This window comes from Orcinus orca, chromosome 5, assembly GCF_937001465.1.
Source record: "Orcinus orca chromosome 5, mOrcOrc1.1, whole genome shotgun sequence".
Lineage (NCBI taxonomy): Eukaryota > Metazoa > Chordata > Mammalia > Artiodactyla > Delphinidae > Orcinus > Orcinus orca.
The window spans coordinates 96,747,471-96,769,234 of record NC_064563.1 but is presented as its reverse complement, the minus strand read 5'-3'; the positions used below and the strand labels follow the sequence as shown (position 1 = coordinate 96,769,234).

The 21,764-nt window shown below is 35.6% G+C and overlaps 1 protein-coding gene across 3 annotated transcripts in view; it reads left to right on the top strand.

The window, feature by feature from the left end:
• Positions 1–14,324, top strand: part of ALCAM (activated leukocyte cell adhesion molecule) — a 201,776-nt gene extending 187,452 nt beyond the window's left edge. For all 3 annotated transcript variants that reach the window (XM_004272085.3, XM_049710642.1, XM_004272086.3), the window contains 2 exons: positions 10,196–10,311; positions 11,883–14,324. In XM_004272085.3, coding sequence (XP_004272133.2) covers positions 10,196–10,283 — 88 coding nt within the window. In that variant the 3' untranslated portion in view covers positions 10,284–10,311; positions 11,883–14,324. The remainder of the gene's footprint in view (positions 1–10,195; positions 10,312–11,882) is intronic.
• The last annotated feature ends 7,440 nt before the right edge of the window (positions 14,325–21,764 follow it).

The following is a 21,764-nucleotide window of genomic DNA, read 5'->3' as shown; positions in this document are numbered from 1 at the left end:
TTGTTAGATTGCTCACTATTGTCCCACAGGTCACTGAGGATTTGCTTCTTTTATTTCTATTATTTTTCTCTCAATTTTTTAGAATATATAATTTATATTTTTTGTCCTTACGTTCACTGAGTCTTTATTCTGCACCTCCAATCTGGTGATAAGATAATTTAGTGAATTGTTAATTTTCAATATTGTGGTTTTAAGTTGTAGAATTACTTTCGTTTACATTTTCAGTACTGAGATTTCTATCTGTTCTCTCATTGTTACCACACTTTTCTTTAAGTCATTGGACATGTTATGTAATACTGATTTAAAGTTCTTAACTGTTATTTCCAGTCTCTATTATCCAAGGATATTCTCTGGGCTTTGTGTTACATTATTTTACTCTTCATTTTTATGTGTGGTAACTTCTTATTCATAACTATTCTTTGTTTGGTGATATGTTGTAGAGATCCTAGGTTCTACTGTATAGGCTAAAGGATATGGATTGTTTTTTCTGGCAGAGAATTAGATTACTGGCTGATTTCCTTGATCATGTCACAGTTACTGTTACATTTTATATTTCACATCTGTCTCAGGGTGAATGCTGAATCTTGACACATAGTCTTTACTAAGTTTTTCTGGGATTTCAATAGAAAGATTGACATGATTGCCAATAACTCCTGGCTTGGTGAGGTTCAACTACAAACTCTGTCTCCTCTGTATGGGTAACAGCTAAAATCTATGTCAGGTTTTTAAGCTTTCCAGGTGTTGCTTTCTTCTGGGCTACATGAAATTTCTTCCACACATGCAGTTTAGAGATCATTTGTGTAGTTTACACACAAATCTGGGCTCCTCACCACTCTTTGGCTCTCTCCTTTTTTGAGATTTTATTACCCTTGATTTCAAGGTTTAGTTCTAGTTAGCCTATGCCTCTGCAAATGGGAGATGCCCTCAGAGGAAAACTTATGCAAAAGTAGAGCTCACCCAGTATAGGGGTCAACTTTCCTTCAGTTTCTAATTTCTTCTTGTTACGCTCAAGTATAGCCATATAGCTTATTCTGTATTTTCCTGAGAGTTTATAATGTTATAAATGTAAGAATTGACAAAATAGAAGTGGGTTGCTTTTTTAATCATTACTATTACAAGAGCTTCTTATAGTCCATGCTTTATTTTATTTTATTTATTTGTTTGTTTGCTTATAATTTTTGAATTTTGTTTTATTTATTTTTATACAGCAGGTTCTTATTAGTCATCAATTTTATACACATCAGTGTATACATGACAATCCCAATCACCCAATTCATCACACCCCCACCCCCACCCCCATGCCACTTTCCCCCCTTGGTGTCCATAGGTTTGTTCTCTACATCTGTGTCTCAATTTCTGCCCTGCAAACTGGTTCATCTGTACCATTTCTCTAGGTTCCACATATATGCGTTAATATACGATATTTGTTTTTCTCTTTCTGACTTACTTCACTCTGTATGACAGTCTCTAGATCCATCCACGTCTCAACAAATGACCCAATTTCATTCCTTTTATGGCTGAGTAATATTCCATTGTATATATGTACCACATCTTCTTTATCCATTCGTCTGTAGGTGGGCATTTAGGTTGCTTCCATGACCTGGCTACTGTAAATACTGCTGCAATGAATATTTGGGGTGCATGTGTCTTTTTGAATTATGGTTTTCTCTGGGTATATGCCCAGTAGTGGCATTACTGGGTCATATGGTGATTCTATTTCTAGTTTATTAAGGAACCTCCATACTGTTCTCCTTAGTGACTGTATCAATTTACATTCCCACCAACAGTGCAAGAGGGTTCCCTTTTCTCCACACCCTCTCCAGCATTTGTTGTTTGTAGATTTTCTGATGATGTCCATTCTAACTGGTGTGAGGTGATACCTCATTGTAGTTTTGATTTGCAATTCTCTAATAATTAGTGACATTGAGCAGCTTTTCATGTGCTTCTAGGCCATCTGTATGTCTTCTTTGGAAAAATATCTATTTAGGTCTTCTGCCCATTTTTGGATTGGGTTGTTTGTTTTTTTAATATTGAGTTGCATGAGCTATATATATATTTTGGAGATTAATCCTTTGTCCGATGATTCATTTGCAAATATTTTCTCCCATTCTGAGGGTTGTCTTTTCTTCTTGTTTATGGTTTCCTTTGCTGTGCAAAAGCTTTGAAGATTCATTACGTCGATTTGTTTATTTTTGTTTTTATTTCCATTACATTAGGAGGTGGATCAAAAAAGATCTTGCCATGATTTATGTCAAAGAGTGTTCTTCCTATGTTTTCCTCTAAGAGTTTTATAGTGTCTGGTCTTACATTTAGGTCTCTAATCCATTTTGAGTTTCTTTTTATGTACGGTGTTAGGGAGTGTTCTAATTTCATTCTCTTACATGTAACTGTCCAGTTTTCCCAGCACCACTTATTGAAGAGACTGTCTTTTCTCCATTGTATATCCTTGCCTCCGTTGTCATAGATTAGTTGGCCATAGGTGTGTGGGTTTATCTGTGGGCTTCCTATCTTGTTCCATTGATCTATGTTTCTGTTTTTGTGCCAGTACCATATTGTCTTGATTACTGTAGCTTTGTAGTATAGTCTGAAGTCAGGGAGTCTGATTTCTCCAGCTCCATTTTTTTCGCTCAAGACTGCTTTGGCTATTCAGGGTCTTTTGTGTTTCCATACAAATTTTAAGATTATTTGTTCTAGTTCCATAAAAAAATGCCATTGGTAATTTGATAGGGATTGCATTGAATCTGTAGATTGCTTTGGGTAGTATAGTCACTTTCACAATATTGATTCTTCCAATCCAAGAATATGGTATATCTCTCCATCTGTTGGTATCATCTTTAATTTCTTTCATCAGTGTCCTATAGTTTTCTGCATACAGGTCTTTGTCTCCCTGGGTAGGTTTATTCCTAGATATTTTATTCTTTTAGTTGCAGTGGTAAATGGGAGTTTTTCCTTAATTTCTCTTTCAGATTTTTCATCATTAGTGTATAGGAATGCAAGAGATTTCTTTGCATTAATTTTGTATCCTGCAACTTTACCAATTTCATTGATTGGCTCTAGTAGTTTTCTGGTGGCATCTTTAGGATTCTCTGTGTATATTATCATGTCATCTGTGAACAGTGACAGTTTTACTTCTTCTTTTCCAATTTCTATTCATTTTATTTCTTTTTCTTCTCTGATTGCCGTGGCTAGGACTTCCAAAACTATGTTGAATAATAGTGGTGAGAGTGGACATCCTTGTCTTGTTCCTGATCTTAGAGGAAATGCTTTCAGTTTTTCACCACTGAGTATGATGCTTGCTGTGGGTTTGTCATATAAGGCCTTTATTATGTTGAGGTAGGTTCCCTCTATGCCCACTTTCTGGAGACTGTTTATCACAAATGGGTGTTGAATTTTGTCAAAAGCTTTTCCTGCATCTATTTAGGTGATCATATGGTTTTTATTTTTCAGTCTGTAAATATGGTGTATCACATTGATTGATTTGCATATATTGAAGAATCCTTGCATCCCTGGGATAAATCCCACTTGATCATGGTGTTTGATCCTTTTAATGTGTTGTTGGATTCTGTTTGCTAGTATTTTGTTGAGAATTTTTCCATCTATATTCATCAGTGATATTGGTCTGTAATTTTCTTTTTTTGTAGTACCTTAGTCTGGTTTTGGTATCAGGGTGATGGTGGCCTCATAGAATGAGTTTGAGAATTTTCCTTCCTCTGCAATTTTTTGGAAGAGTTTGAGAACAATGGGTGTTAGCTCTTCACTAAATGTTTGATAGAATCTACCTGTGAAGCCATCTGGTCCTGGACTTCTCTTTGTTGGAAGATTTTTAATCACAGTGTCAATTTCATTACTTTTGATTGGTCTGTTCATATTTTCTATTTCCTCCTGGTTCAGTCTGGAAGGTTACACCTTTCTAAGAATTTGTCCATTTCTTCCAGGTTGTCCATTTTATTGGCATAGAGTTACTTGTAGTAGTCTCTTTGGATGCTTTGTATTTCTGCAGTGTCTGTTGTAATTTCTCCTTTTTCATTTCTAATTTTATTGATTTAAGTTCTCTCCGTCTTTTTCTTGATGCATCTGGCTAATGGTTAATCACTTTTGTTTATCCTCTCAAAGAAGCAGCTTTTAGTTTTATTGATCTTTCCTATTGCTTTCTTTGTTTCTATTTCATTTATTTCTGCTCTGATCTTTATGATTTCTTTCCTTCTGCTAACTTTGGGTTTTGTTTGTTCTTCTTTCTCTACTTCCTTTAGGTGTAAGATTAGATATTTTATTTGAGATTTTTCTTGTTTCTTGAGGTACGCTTTTATAGCTATAACCTTCCTCTTAGAACTGCTTTTGCTGCATTCCATAGGATTTGGATCATTGTGTTTTCATTGTCTTTTGTCTCTAGGTATATTTTGAGTTCCTCTTTGATTTCTTCAGTCATCTCTTTGTTATTTAGTAATGTATTGTTTAGCCTCCATGTGTTTGTGTTTTTATGTTGTTTTCTCTATAATTCATTTCTAATCTCATAGCATTGTGGTCAGAAAATATGCTTGATATGATTTTAATTTTCTTAAATTTACTGAGGCTTGATTTGTGACCCAAGATGTGATCTATCCTGGAGAATGTTCTGTGCGCACTTGAGAAGGAAATGTAATCTGCTGTTTTTGGATGGAATGTCCTATAAATATCAATTAAATCTATCTGGTCTATTGTGTCACTTAAACCTTCTGTTTCCTTATTTATTTTCATTTTGGATGATCTGTTCATTGGTGTAAGTGAGGTGTTAAAGTCCCCCACTATTATTGTGTTACTGTCAATTTCCTCTTTTATAGCTCTTAGCAGTTGCCTTATGTATTGACGTGCTCCTATGTTGGGTGCATATATATTTATAATTGTTATATCTTTTTGTTGGATTGATCCCTTGATCATTATGTAGTGTCCTTCCTTGTCTCTTGTAACATTCTTTATTTTAAAGTCTATTTTATCTGATATGAGTATTGCTACTCCGGCTTTCTTTTGATTTCCATTTGCATGGAATATCTTTTTCCATCCCCTCACTTTCAGTCTGTATGTGTCCCTAGGTCTGAAGTGGGTCTCTTGTAGACAGCATATATATGGGTCTTGTTTTTGTATCCATGCAGCAAGCCTGTGTCTTTTGCTTGGAGCATTTAATCCATTCACGTTTAAGGTAATTATCGATATGTATGTTCCTATGACCATTTTCTTAATTGTTTTGGGTTTATTTTTGTTGGTTCTTTTCTTCTCTAGTGTTTCCCACTTAGAGAAGTTCCTTTAGCATTTGTTATAGAGCTGTTTTGGTGGTACTGAATTCTCTTAGCTTTTGCTTGTCTGTAAAGCTTTTGGTTTCTCCATCGAATCTGAATGAGATCCTTGCCGGGTAGAGTAATCATGGTTGTAGGTTCTTCCCTTTCATCACTTTAAGTATATCATGCCACTCCCTTCTGGCTTGTAGAGTTTCTGCTGAGAAATCAGCTGTTAACCTTATGGGAGTTCCCTTGTATGTTATTTGTTGTTTTTCCCTTGCTGCTTTCAAGAATTTTTTTTGTCTTTAATTTCTGCCAATTTGATTACTGTGTGTCTTGGTGTGTTTCTCCTTGGGTTTATCCTGTATGGGACTCTCTGTGCTTCCTGGACTTGGGTTGCTATTTCCTTTCCCATGTTAGGGAAGTTTTCAACTATAATCTCTTCAAATATTTTCTCGGGTCCTTTCTCTCTCTCTTCTCCTTCTGGGACCCCTATAATGCGAATGTTGTTGCGTTTAATGTTGTGTCAGAGGTCACTTAGGCTGTCTTTATTTCTTTTCATTCTGTTTTCTTTATTCTGTTCCACAGCAGTGAATTCTACCATTCTGTCTTCCAGGTCACTTATCTGTTCTTCTGCCTCAGTTATTCTGCTATTGAGTCCTTCTACTGTAGTTTTCATTTCATTTATTGTATTGTTCATCTCTGTTTGTTTGTTCTTTCATTCTTCTAGGTCTTCGTTAAGCATTTCTTGCATCTTCCTGATCTTTGCCTCCATTCTTTTTCCAAGGTCCTGGATCATCTTCACTATCATTATTCTGAATTCTTTTTCTGGAAGGTTGCCTATCTCCACTTCATTTAGTTGTTTTTCTGGGGTTTTATCTTGTTCCTTCATCTGGTAAATAGCTCTCTGCCTTTTCATCTTGTCTGTCTTTCTGAGAATGTCATTTTTGTTCCACAGGCTGCAGGATTGTAGTTCTTGCTTCTGCTGTCTGCCCTCTGGTGGATGAGGCTATCTAAGAGGCTTGTGCAAGTTTCCTGATGAGAGGGACTGGTCCATGATTTATTTTTAAGTTGTGAAAATATTATGTCCTCAAACTTATTATAACTTCCTTCTTCCCATACTGGTCAAAGTAGGTTGAAAAAAAACACAATTGCAAAATTGATTTATTACATTGCTAAATTTATTTTATTTTATTTTATTTTTATACTTATACAACATTGACTCTTTTATCTGTCTCTCTCTCTACTGGCTCCCTGCAAGTTGGAATTTTTACTTTGGAGGAAAGAATATTATTTAATGAAGTGAGTTTGAAAGAATAAAAGAGAAAGAGAGGGAGTGAAAAGAAAAGTAGAGAGAAAAGGAATGAAGGAAAAGTCAGGGAGGTGAGAGGATGCAAGGAGAATAAAAGAAAAAGGTTTTGAGAGTCATGTAGTTTTCCTTGATTGCCACAATATCTTACTGATTTATAGAAATTATAGTTATTAGTATATATTAGAATATATAGCAAGGTGCTATTAGAATAATCAAGGTACATGTTTATGCATATAATTTTGTTCAGTTTTACCTGAAAACATTGGAGTAAGACGTCACTCAAGTTCTGTCATTTCAATGTAGTATTTTCTCTATTTTACCTATCTGTAAAAAAGCAGCTGGGTCAGTATTGACTTCATATTGCTGAACACTAATATCATCAGGAGCAGTAAAAGGGATTAGATATAAACTGTAATAAAGTCAGTTAGTTCAATGCAGGAAAAAAATATCTTTTGGACGCCTACCATAAAGTAAGATATAATAAAACATGGTCCTTATTATCAAGGAGCTTACACTCAACTCAGGGAGACTAAAGAGATTGGCCACATTTGAAGTGTCATGGGACAGATGGCTGGAGGTCTGGGTAGAGACTCACTGAATGGAAGAGCTGGATCTCTCTGTGTTTAAGATCTGAAGAAAGCAAAACATGCCAGAGTCTCAATCAGAAACTTGAGAGGTCCATGACTTAGGAGTAGGGACAAACCAGATGTAGACTGAGTCTTACTAAAACTGCAACTGAGCTTCAGACCCTATCTCCTCACCTATCTGCAGTAAAGGGGGGACATTATGTGATGGAAAATAGCATCATATGTAGTCTCTTCTGTTATTTTATATATGGTGTCATGCAAAAAAAAAAGGACTAGATATGCAAAGAGTCAAGAAAATATAATCAATAATCAAGAGGAAAAATAGACAAGCAGATCTATGCATTATTTGGGTATTGTAGTTAACAGGCAAGGATATTAAAATAACTATAAATAAGATATTGAAAGGGGAAGAAAAGATGGCCAAAGGAGATGAATGGAATAGAAAATAGAAATGTACTTTAAAATATTTAAAAATCAAATTGACATTTTAGACTTGAAAAAGATACTAATAAAAAATAGGTTTGGGGGGACTTCAGATAATATTAAAAAATAGGTCTTTGGGGACTTCCCTCATGGTACAGTGGTTAGGAATCTGCCTGCCAATGCAGGGGAGCCAGGTTGGAGCCCTGGTCTGGGAGCATCCCACATGCCACGGAGCAACTGGGCCCATGCGCCACAGCTTCTGAGCCTGCGTTCTAGAGCCCACGAGCCACAACTACTGAGCCCCCGTGTGCCACAGCTGCTGGGGCCAACATGCCTAGAGCCCGTGCACTGCAGCGAAGAGTGGCCCCTGCTTGCCACAGCTAGGGAAAGCCCGTGCACAGCAACGAAGACCCAATGCAGCCATAAATAAATATATAAATAAAAGACTTGACCTTTTAAAAAAAAAATAGGTCTTTGGTGGATAAATTTAAAAGCAGACTGGCCACAGCAGAACATAAGAGAAGTAAACTGGAATACAGATCAATAGAAAACATCCAAGTTGAAGCACAGAGAGGAAAAAGAATAGATAAGATACACAAGAAAATGAGAGACATGTGGGACACACACAAAAGGTCTAATTTATGTATAAGTGAAATCCCAGAAAGAATAAAGAGCAAGAATGTCTGTCACCAGTAAAATAGATAAATAAGCCCAATAACAAGCTATACAGCAATGAAAATAAACAACCTACAACTACATGCAACATTATATATGAATGTCACAAACATAAAGTTGAGTTTAAATAAAAGGCAGACAAATGAATACATGTGGTATGATTCCATTTATAACAAATTATAAAACCAGGTAAAACCATTCTGTGAGATATCAGGATTATAGTAACCTTTGGAGAAGTAGAAGTGACTGGAAGGGAGTATAATTGGGGATTTCTTCATCTGCAACTATTTTATTTCTTGAACTAGGTACTAGTTACATTCATGCACCCAGTTTTTGAAAATTCATTGAACTGTACTCTTATGATAGGTACATTATCTTGTGTGGATATTATTGAGGTTACTAAGATTTTATTCATTACTAGTTAAGTAACTTATTAGCAAAAGAGACTAGACCTCAAAAGATCTGTGGTATGTATATATGTGTATATATATATATATGTATATATGTATATATATATATATATATAAAATGTGATATATATAATGTAGATGGCATATATACCTCTATTTTATACATGTAAATTCATATATATATATATACTGTCTCATATTATAGGACTCAATCATGTTGGCAGGGTTTGAGGTTGCTCTCCTGCTTATGAATCAATTTAGAAGGCTGTAGTTTAAGCTAAATTAAGAATTTTAAAATCACAAATTAAATTAAATTTAGGCTAAATATAATGAATGTCTCAGTATGAATGAGCCATATGTCTTTATCTCACTTGGACATAAATCATACACAGTTACACACTATTAACACTATGACACTCTTAACACTATCACACTATTAAGTTGTGATTCTTAGCAAATGAGTTAAGGAGTTCTATTTAAAGCATAGAAATACTTTTAGGGAAAAATGGAGTTTTCTACCCTAGCTTCCTTAACCAAGAGACACGTCTGGTACTATATAATTTTTATATAAAAGTAGAAGTATTACTAGGAATTATATAGCAGTAATAATTTGAAGTACCATATCACTGTGATTCCCCTGATGTGCTTATAACAAGGAGAGAGTTAGGGAATAAAGGAGGAATGGAAGGAAGGAAGAGAGAGGGGAGGGAGGGAGGAAGGAGGTAAGGAAATAGTACACTTTTGGAAATACAGTTATGATTTCTCTCAAGTGGTCACAAAACCAAGGAATTTAGCTGTGTGTTTAAGAAAACCTGATTTCAGCTCTTAAAAGAGAGAATCTAGTAGTCTTGTGCAACCCTGGAAGCCACTAGGGCAGTGGTTCTCAAACTACATGCAGCCGGACCACTAGGAGGTCTTGTTTGTCATAGATTGCAGGCCCCATCCCCAGAGTTTCCTTTACATGCTTCTACGGTGGGGCCTCAGAATTTTCGCTTCTGTCACGTTCCCAGGGGGTGCTGATACTGCTGGTCTGGGGCCACAGTTTGAGAACCACCACACTGGAGCTGCCTTATCTTCTGCTAGGATACAGGACATTGGTTCAACATGGATGCATAATAGGGAATGCAGAAACTGAAAGCCCCTAATGAAACTTCTTCAGAAAATTTTTGCAGGATGTATTTTCCCAGAATGAAAATTTTGACTATCAAATGATAATAATTACTTCCCGGAAAGTAGAAAGAAAATCAACCCAGCCAAAAACATGATGCAACTAAGTATGTATAGTCTGTGTTCAAAATAACTGACTTCTTTTTCTCTTAGCATACATTTAATGCAACCCTACAACCAAGGTAATTTCAGTGGAATGTGTTCTGTTACCAGTCAAGGCTCACAGATGTGCAATTGTTTGTCCTAGGGGCTTACCTGTATTAGATGTATAACATTTGCTTTTCAAAGATACATTAATGTGAACCCTAAAATTAAAAATAAGAAAGGTTAAATATGTGTGTGTCAATGTGATAATGTTTAATTCTCTCATAGGACTGCATCAAAACATGTAAACAAGGATCTTGGTAATCTGGAAGAAAACAAAAAGTTAGAAGAAAACAATCACAAAACAGAAGCCTAAGAGAGAAACTGTTCCACTTGTTGTCCAGGTGGGTAGGCTGTTTGAGGTTTACAGAAATAATTCCCAGGAAAGTATGAAACATCCTAGAGATGAAAGGGAAAGCCTTGACATTAAGATACCTTATAATTACAGCTTTCAAACAGGAAGAGAGTTTTTCAAAAGGAAACTTTGGTTACTCAGAAAGGTATTCTCAGAAGTATGGAATCTTAATGGATTCCCCATCCTCTGAATAAAAATCATTATCCTCAGAATAATTGAAATCAATTTTGAGATTTTAACATTCAATGAGCATTTTTTATTCTAATGCCAAAAATTTTGCTGAGTGCAAAAATCTTAATTTTATAAATTGATATTTTGATTAGATGAGAAGAAATTCTCATACTTTATTTTTAAAAGCAATTATGAGAATAATTTTAAAATATAAAAATTTTAATCCAAGGATTTAATGTACTTAAAAGTGTCAGCATATTTATACAGCCATCTCTCAAATCATTCTAATGAACAGACTAACAAATTTGTGTGTGTGTACACACACACTTTTCCAAATAGTGTATATATTATATATGTGTGTATGTATCTATATGTGCATATATATGTATGTGTGTATTATGTATATATCAATATAATATATATGCATGCATATATATTGCATACATCAATATATAATAGCTATATGAGTGTGATTTTTAAGATAATCTCCAAAAGAGCTATGTTTCCATGGTATTGCCACTTTCAATTTGAACTTTTTATTTTTATTTATGTTCTCTTGAGCCAGTCAAACAGAGAAGCCATTTGGACAAATTATTTTTTGTGTCCTTGAGAATAGTGTTACTATAGTTTACTCAAATATATAAAAATCCCCAACAGCCATAGTAAAACTTTGGTTCATTATAAATAAACCGCAAGTTATGATTCGAGTAGGTCACCTAAATTAATCCCATAGAGGAGATAGGGAGCAAGGGAAAGAATTGCAATTAGAAGAATGCACACAGGAAAGAAAAATAAGAATGATTGAAATCAGACATTTTTATAATCTGGAAACCAGAATCTCAAAATGATTGGGTGAAAGGAGTGAGATCTGAATTCCTTCCCTTATCCTGCCTTCCACTGGAGACCAAGTACACAGCATTCCCACCTGATTCTTATTTCTGCTTCTCTAGGATTCGTTCCTCAATCCTCTGTAAATGTAGAGTTTGCCGTCTTTTTTCTTCAAAATCAGATAGAGTAAATTCTCAAAGGAAAATTGAGCTTGAGGACAAAGCCCACAAAATGGAGTGTGATTTGAAGGGATAAGTGAGTTTGTTAACCTGAAGAGAAACAGAACGAAATATTTTCCTGAAAAACCTTATAATTTTCATAAGAATTAAGCAGTTTTCACAAAAATACTTTCAACAATTCAAAAAGATTATTAGTTGAAGAGCTGCAGCAATACCTGGGATTGCAGTTAGGTTCCGGGACAGTGGAGCTTTATAAAAAGCTCTTATAAAAAAAAAAAAAAAGCTCTTATGAAGTATCACTTTCAGTACAAAGCATATGTTGATTGTGAAAAGTGATTGCTATGGTAACTTATCTGAATTGTGGTTTTTTTCATCATTTCAGAGAAAAGAAAACTATATAGACCAATTGAAGCATGAACGTGGATTGTATTTAAGACATATACAAAGACATTGACAGCAATTCATGGTTCAAGTGTTAAGCAGTTCATTCTACCAAGCTGTCACAGGATTTTAGAGAATTATCTCAAATAAAACAATGAAATGAAATTACAAACAATAACAACAAGTTTTGGCAGCCATGATAATAGGTCATATGTTGTGTTGGTTTGATTTTCTTTTCTGTAAATGTCTGCACTGAGAATTCCTTTTTGGTTTGCCTTTTATGTAAATTTTTTACGTAGCTATTTTTATACACTGTAAGCTTTGTTCTGGGAGTTGCTGTTAATCTGGTGTATAATGTGACGCTTTTATTTCAATTGTTTATATGGATAATCTGAGCAGGTACATTTCTGATTCTGATTGCTATCAGTAATGCCCCCAGACTCTCTCACAAGCACCTAAATCCCAAAGGTGGAAGCTTGTGAAGATTAGGGACACACGTTGCCCTAATCAAAAACTGATTTTTATCACTAGGGAAGAGGAGGCAAAGAGTGAAGTTGATAAGCACCAGATGAACTACTTCTGTGTACATGCCACCAGCTGACTCTCAAGGAAATCACACGCATGTATGGACACACACATAATAATGGTGCTCCCAAACTGACAATTTTACCTATTCTGAAAAAAACATCACGTAGAATTTGGGTAGCATTTACCTTTAGAGACACCTGCTAGTAAATTATTTTCTGTCAAAATAAGAAAACAAATCAATGAATGAGAGACAGTTTGAAAATATCATGGATAACATTCCCATTTTCATAGGTCACTATGTAAATCACTGTAATTGAAAATTGGAATTAAATCCTTTGGGTTATCCACTGCCTTAAAATTATACCTATTTCCTTTAAAAAAAAAGATATCAGTCAGAATTGGAGATTTTTAACAGTGATCATTATCAAAGCTGTGTTATTTTCCACAGAATATAGAATATATATTTTTTTCGTGTGTTTTTGTTAACTACGCTACAGATATTGAATGCACCTTGAGATCATTTAGTGTTTTTAACTGGTACATAATTTATCAAGCAGTACATCAAAAAGTATAATAATAAAATGTCTATATACCTTTAATTACATTCAAATTTGTAACTTTATAAACATGTTTTATGCTGGAGGAAATTTATAGGGTGGTAGTGTAAATGGAAACTTTTTGAAGTAGGCTGGATATGGGCCAATAGCTACTTGGGACTAGACTTTTAAACTTTGCTCTTTCAAGCAGAAGCCTGGTTTCTGGGAGAACACGGCATGGCCATTTTTGTCATGGATTTACATAACTTTCTTGAAGAAAAATGAACATCAGATTTCCAGGTATAGAACTGTGTTCTTTGGGAGGAAAGGAAAACTCGTGTTTGTTTTTTAGATCGATGGAATAAAAAATTAGGAAGGCAATGAAAAATAAATTGAAGATTAAAGTCAGATGAAGATTAGGAATAAATACTTTGCCGCTTCTGCATTATTTAGAAACACACGTTGTTGTACATTTGTAAACCATTTGCTGTCTGAGCAATAGTGACTCAGTTTAATAAAAGCTTCCTATAGTGTATTGGTATGAATTAAATACATAAAATATCCTATTAGACTCGATGCTGTATAAAATATTATGGGAAAAAAGAAAATATGTTATTTTGCCTCTAAACTTTGATTTATTGAAGTTTTATTTGGCAGGAAAAAATTGAATCTTGGTCAATATTTAAACCAAAGTGAAAGGGGAAAAACCAAAGTTATTGTTTTGCATGGCTACGCCATTCTGTTATCTCTGTAAATACTGTGATTTTTTTTCTTTTATCTTTAGAATTTTGTTAAAAAAATTCTAAAATTTTTAAACACCTGCTTTCCACAATAAACCGTGAACACTAAAATGAACTTATTTCCATATAAATATTTTTTCTTTTTATCTTTGGTGTGAGAGATCAAAGGTTCAAAGTTTAATTCCTAAGAGACATTTGCATAAAGAAGCAATGCAACAATAGAAAGAGAGGTTTTTACTGCAATTATTTCTTGGCGTCTATGGTTAACTAAGTCCAAAAACAGCTGTCAGAACCTAGAGAGCAGAACATGGGAAACTCTGAGCTTTGGACTGAAAGCAGAAAGTTTGCCTGGGGAAAAAAGAGACAACATTGTTACCAGTGAATCAATGCCTGGATAAAACGGAAAGCTTATGTGTGCAACTGCAGCCATAAGCACAGCAAGGCCTGGAAGGAATATAATGCACAATCCTCAACCTTTGAGGTTTCGTCTTTCCAAACTTAACTCTCTGGCAACAGGAGACAGGTTTTGCCAGTTCAAGGTTCACTCCCTATCTGTGATTACAGGACTTGTATGTGGAAATGGATTAACATACCCGTCTATGCCTAAAAGATAATAAAACTGAAATATGTCTTCACATATCTCTCACAGCTGTCTGCCTCTTGTCTAAACTAGGATGTTCATGCATAGAAAGTAGTTGTCTTTATTAAAGAGTGGAAAACTCATTGTGACTCCCCATCTCCCTGGAGAAGTAATTCAGCAAAATAAAATTGTCCATGCCCTCCTATGATGTCAGGTAAGCCACTTCAGCTAGTCCCCGATTTCACAAGGGGTGATTTCTATAATGCGTGTATCTCCCTTTTCAGCCATAGAGTCACACTTATTGTGGGCCTCCCACGTGGCTGTCCTGGGAACTGACTTAAGAGGACCCTTGCCTGTTCAGCGTACCATCTGGAGTTACCTAGGCATGAACCTAGAAATGCTTCCCCCTCCAAGTAAGGTAGAGCCAGCTATGTGCGTCAGAGAAAGTAATTAATATTTATTGAGCTCACACTGTGTGCTTGGGCCATCTATACGTTATCTTTTTTAATCCTGAACGGTTATAAATAGTATTAAATATCCCCCGTTTCACAGCAGAAAATTAAGGTTTAAAGAGATTCCATAACTCCCAGGTACGTTTAGCTTCTAAGAAGATAAGTCAGGTGTCAAACCGATCTGATTCTAAAGGCCATGCTCACCCCAGTCTACTATAATTCCCACACTTCTTTAATAAAGAAATCTTCCTTTTTAGAATATGTAAAATTGAAAAACATTAATTGATACATGAACTGGTTATACCATCTATAAAGGATTATTCCAAGATATTCAAATCACTTAATAGGCAAACATTATAATATTTTAACTGTATTTGGAGTATTAGACATTATATATATGATTAAAACACTTCTGTATTTAAAAATGTGATGTGACATATATATATCAATCACATCACACTTAAATACCTCCCCCACATATATATATATATATATAAAAAAATCTCACACACACACACACACACTATATATATATATAAATATATATAAATATATATATATACCACACACACACTATACACACATATATATATACACACACACATACACACATATATATAAATACACGCACACACACACATATATATATAAATTCACACACACACATATATATAAATATATATATATATACACCACACACACACACACACTATAAATATATATATATATACCACACATACACACACACACACACACACACTATACACACATATATATATATACACACACACACACACATATATATACCACACACACACACTATATATATATATATAAAAATATATATATATAAATATATATATATATATATACCACATTACATATTAAACACACAAACTGCTCTCAGATACTAGTTACCTATTGTGAGACCTGGACTATATTGGTGTTTTATTTACACTGCTTCATTTGAATCCACCCACCATTCTGCTACAGGAGGTGCTGTCCCTATCTTACACATGAAGACAATGTAAATAAGTTTGTCTACAATCACAGACACCAGGAGTGGCTGACCTAGGACCCGTGCTCAAGATGACCAAGTTTAAGTTCTATTCACTACATTGTTTATCATCCCTGTTGTATTGAATATACATCTAATCTATGCTTGGGGAGAGTGCCAAAAGATAGATTTGCATTGAATAACCTACTTGTTCCCCCTAGTAACTAATGCCATTCATATTCAGAGTAATATGATAAGAAATATGTGAAAACTGCTTTGAAAACAATAAATTATTATATAAATGTTAGTTTTTTATTACATGTCTAAGGAATTAAGTGTACTATTTTTAAAAATGCAGTAGATTTGGCTTTACAAGTATCATACTTTAACAATAAAAATTACTTCAGTTAAACGTAGAATGTATATTTCTTATCTAAGCTTCTGAATAAAAAGTATTTTTAAAACACTAGAAACATGAAGTCAGAATACTGGAGTTCATTTTTTCCCCCTCTTTACCTGTTCCAATCCAATTTCTTTTTCTTCAGCAAATATCCATCTCTCAGTTTTTCTTATAAATGCTCCTCAAATGCACAAATATTCATTGGAAAATGAACACACAAGCATAAGACTGCAAAGGCAGATGGCATTCTCAAGTTACCTGTCTTGTCTCTTTTTATTAGCTAGCTCAGGAAAAGGTTTTACCTTGTGATGGCCAAGCAGCTGAGTGAATTCAAAGATATTCAATTACATTTATAGGTGTTTACACGCACACATGCATACACACACACACACAGACACACACACACACACACACACACACACACATTATGGGCTACTTTACCCCATAAACCTGTAAGGGAGGATATAGGATTTGCTCATCAGAAAAGGAATTGTTTGAAGAGCTACAAAATATTTGTCAAATAGGAAGCAGCTACGGGGTAAAAATATTCATGGTACTTTGATGGGAGGCATTCATAATTGTAACAAAAGGTATAATAGCACATGTTAGACTCAATAGTTGCAATGAAATTTGTATGAGTAAACCTAATTGCATAAACTCTATACTACCAAGAAATAAATGAGGTCCTCAACATCTAGAGGCTCAACATAAATTATTATATTCTTTAAGAAAATGTGTATTATCAGAGAGCACAGGCTATGGTCTCCAGAAGGTATAGCATTTGACAAAACATACCTTCAGAAGCTGACAGCAGCTCAATGTGGACTATTTGTGAGATAAATAATCAAAATGTCATCTCAACTTTTTCTATAATATTTTCTTTCTGATTGTTTTCCCAGCTAGGCCAGCATAAATTGAGCTTCAATTAGAAGTTTAAATTGATGGCTCGATTCATATACCGAGATGTTCACTTCCACAGAAATAATAGTTGAAATTTGGGCAACCCTGAATAATTCTTTGAATTCTCATCGGTGAAAAAAACATGTTATTAGTGAAATGAGATGTATTTACTGCTGGAAAATTGATTCATGGGACTCTCCCTGGGATGGCTTATTAAGGAAATGGAATGGTTCTGATAAGAAAAGTTTTATGTTTAAGCATCAGAGTCGTTCCTTACATGCTAAACTGTTAGTAAAAACCCAATTTACCCACAAATTCTGGGCTTCTACATTGTTGGCAGTAACAACTAAGTTCCTTTTTCTTACCTTGATTAGAATGGCCACCAAAAGCTTTAAGATAGTGTTTGCATTGACAGACAAATAGACATTACCTATTGTTGAGTCTGATTCCAAAAGGAAAGATGATTTTTTCAAACATTTTCAGGTTCATTTACAGGAATAATCGTCTGTGACTTTTCTTAATTTAGAGAGCTTTGTTCTTCATATATAATAGTTGCATATTAAGCTACTTGAAAGATGATGGGTTTTTGTCACACTGGCAACACCACAAAAACAACAAATAGAGCTTCCTCCATATTCCTAACAGATAATCTGTTTTCAGAGAAATGCAATTTAAAAGTTGCGTGTAGTGATTACTCTTTCATTTTTTAAGTTTAATTTTTCTTGAATATAATAAAATAAAGTCATTAAAATATGAAATACGTACTTTATAGTTATCACCAAGGACTCACTATATTTTTTGTTGTCCTGATGACAATAGCAATATATGAAATTTGTGCTCAATTCAAAGGGTTGTACAGATTTAAAAATAGTAATGCTGTAGTATTTATGGTGTTTCTGCAACATCAGTGAAGTGAAATTTACATTGATCCCCTCAGCATCGTTGCCCCGTGACTCTTGCATTGCACCAAAGAGAAACTGGCAGTAGACACTTCTTGTTGGGTCGGCTCCATTATTCCCCACTCTTACTAGTGGAAGTAGGATATGTATGTGTATAGGCTGGGGTGGAAATCAACTTCTCAGTTTCTTCTTTAAAATGGTTTTTCTGGACATTTGATCCAATGGGGAAACCATGTGGTTGGGAGCAAAGTCAAATGGGCTTTACCAAAATAATTTATATTCCAATTTAGACATGGAAGAGAAGAACAGAGCAGCAGACGTTTGGAAACTTTGATGAGCACAGGGAGCGTTCAGTTATGATTTGGTTTCCCGATCAGCTCGAGTTTCCAGATTTAAAGCACTTGTATTTATAATTGCAGTTAACTGATCTTTTGCTAAAAGATGACTTTGTGTGATGAAGCATATCACAACAGTTTGTACAGCCTTTGATCTTGTCCTTGGTTCATATTTTCTTCTTAGAAGAAGCAACTACAGCTATACGATAGGATAAGTCCTTTCCTTCCATTCCCCTCTTTGTATGTTTCAGAAGACGTTTCCTAAAATTAAATGCTTTTGCAAAAAGCATCCTGTTTCTGTTTCTTTTATGGTCCATCTGTTGCATTAGTAGCTAATATGCATTATATGCATTATATATTATATATATGTGCATATTATATTATAATATGCATTATCCTGATTATTTACCCTTCCCTGTCTTCATACACTTTGCATGTGACTTTGTAGCTCTTCCCAGAAAAGGGTCAGAGCATATTTTCCCACCCCTTGACACTAGACTCAGCCCTATGGTTTGCTTTGGCCCATAAGATTGTGTAGAAGTGACCAGTGACCATTTTCTAGCTCTGAGTCTAGATCTCAAGTGGCCTACCATGTTTCTTCTTGCCCTCTTGTCATCACCATAAGAAGGATGAGCCAAGGCAAGCCTGTTAATGCCAGGAGGAGGTTGAGGACCCATGGAGCAGATCTGCACCAGGTAAGGTGCCTCAGACAAGCCCAGGCCAGGGCAGAGCTCCTACCCAGCCCACAGTCACATGAGCAAGCCCAGCCAAGATCACCTGAGCATAGCCCACATCAGCTGTGACCCACAGACACAGGCATTACAGTAATAAATGAGGGTTGTTTTAAGCCACTGAGCTTTGAGATTGTTGTTATGTGACAATAACGAACTGGTACACCTCTTCAGAGGCAACTCTGAGTTCCTGGATGGCTTATTAGGTCAGGATAATATCAAGAAGATTCCTTCCTCAAAAAATCAGAGACATTTTATTAAAACCCCAATGGTTAGATTTTTGTGCTTCTGAAATGCTTCCCTCTTCTCTGACCTTTCTGGGACCAACATTCACCCCTCCCCCAGGACCTTGAATCCCTCTGTATGGTATTAAATACTCTTTGGCATCAACACATAAGAATTATTTGTAGTAATGCCAGGTAGCTATTTAGAGATCTTAAGCGTATAAATTTTAAGCCTGTATACAAGTTTCTGGGCAGACTGGGCACATTATGTGTTCTGTCTGTCTCTGGCCCACATTTGTCCCTTTTCATTGTTCCAAAGTTCAGCACTCAAGGCAGGTTCATATAATTGCTCTCTCTATATGCTCACATAATTACATGCCAATACATTTCCCCAAATTAGAAATTATATTCAGGCTAGATATTCCGCTGACACCACATTTCTCACCAAATGTCAGAGTCTCTTAAAAAATATTCTTAGCTCAAAAGGCCTAATTAAGTTTTCATTAATTCACGTCATTGGTCATTTGGACAATCATACTGATCAGTAAGCACTCAGGTATCCAGGCAGTAAATCGGAATATGAATCTAAAAGATCACAGGCAACGTCCTGAAAGATATCCGAAAAGTTTTCTCACTGCTTTCATTAACCTTTTCCTTGTGTTTTCACATTTCAGGCACAAGTTCTGAAGACATAAAACTGCTCAGCAGGAAGGTTCAATGTAAGGAGAGAAAAATATGGATAGGACTATATAAATAACAAATAATTGGGAGGGCGTTATTAAACAGACCTACATATACATATGTACATATGTACGTACCCTCACCAAATCCTTCGCAGATCCAGCAGACCTGACTATCCACCACATCCTAGATGAAGTTATGGTGGCGATGGTGTGAAGGGAGAGATGGTTACTTTGCTTTTTGTGTTCCCCAAATGGCACAGGGCATTCTTGAGGGACAGATGTACTTATTAGCTTAATGGAAAAATTATAGTCTTTAAAAACAAGCAGACCTTGAATGGACTCCTAAATGAATGTAGGATCTGTGGATCTGTAACTTATTAGCAGTAAGGCCTGGAGCACAACATCAAACCCCTGAGCCTCAGTTGCCTCCTTTGTAAAATGTCAGGAATACTAATTACATTGGAGCCTGTTGTCCTTTAAAGAATAAAATGCACATGTTAAGAAGAAAATGACTCCGCGTGGACTATTGAGTGCAAATTGGAGATTTCTGCAGGGCAGGGAAGCCCAGTTCAACAAAGTATAGGTTACAAAGATGGAGGCAGTAAGCAAAGAAATAGATATGTTTGTTAAATATGAAAACAACGAGCAGTATCTTTTCCCACACTGGGAAAACAAAGTCTCTGAGAACTGCTGACTTGCTGGTGGTATCTGGTCCAATAGATTAGCTCTTGGGCAAACGCTGGCCTACCTGTTTGTAGTTACTCTTGGAAATGGTCTCCACACGTACAGAACTGTCCTCATTCTAGCTTCAAGTCAGGTCTGTGCCGCTGTCAGCAGGCTCGATGGCAATGTCAAGGTTTGACATAGTCAAAAGGACCGCAGCACCTGCTGTATAGGAGATATTGGATGTATGTGTGTTCTTCTTACTTTGGCCTTGTCTACTGCAGTTTACAGCCACATGGACTTAGGTGACCCAGTATAGCTAAGATTGATGGAGTGAAGTTTGGGGTGACATCAAGTCTTCCGATTCAATCAGGTTAGTTACTTGCTTCCTTTGTTTCTTAGTCTATTGCAACTGTGACCCACTATGCTATGTTGGAGGGAAAAAAATTAAATAATCAGAAGACACAGGTTTAAATATCCTCCAAGGCCAGAGACCTTGAAGCCTACCTCCCTAAGCCTTTTCCCACCTCCTTTCCCATACTCCAGGTCCAGAGTCGAAGCTACAGATACAAAGCAAGGGTGTGGTGAGAATGGGGAAAAAAGCATTCACACTGCACTTCTGTGGTCAAGCTTTAGTTAGAGCAAAATGGAAAATGAAAGCCTTACTTCACAATGAAGATTGAATTGAGACTGTGTTTTGTGATTTCAAGTAATTACAAAACTGTCTATTATCTCTCAGTGAACCAAAAAGCCATGAGTCCTGCCCAAGTTTCCAACCAGGGGTAAGGAACTCAAAAAGAAAACTTTTCTGCTGAGGTGTCTTGTTCTTTAGACCGGAAGTCATTGAATGGATGCTACAGCAACCAAACAATTGCTAATCTTGCCCCATTATTGCTTGTATACCTAGGCTTAACAAAGGAAAAATGGTCATCTGCACTGTGCAGTCCAAAAGTGGCAGCAGTTAGGCTGCCGAAAGAAACTAGGCAATTGATAAGAACCACATTAGTGGTCATTTCTTTTATTCTTTCTTCCTCTTTCTCCTCTTTCGCAAGCCTACGCATACACCAATAACACGATGCCACAAATGACCTGATCACCACTGCAACTAAAGAGATGAGCTTTCTAGCGCACACAATTACAAATTCGAATTTGTAAACAAATCCATCTTTTGTTGTGTCCAGATAGGTAACTTGTAAACAGCCTTACAGAAGCCTC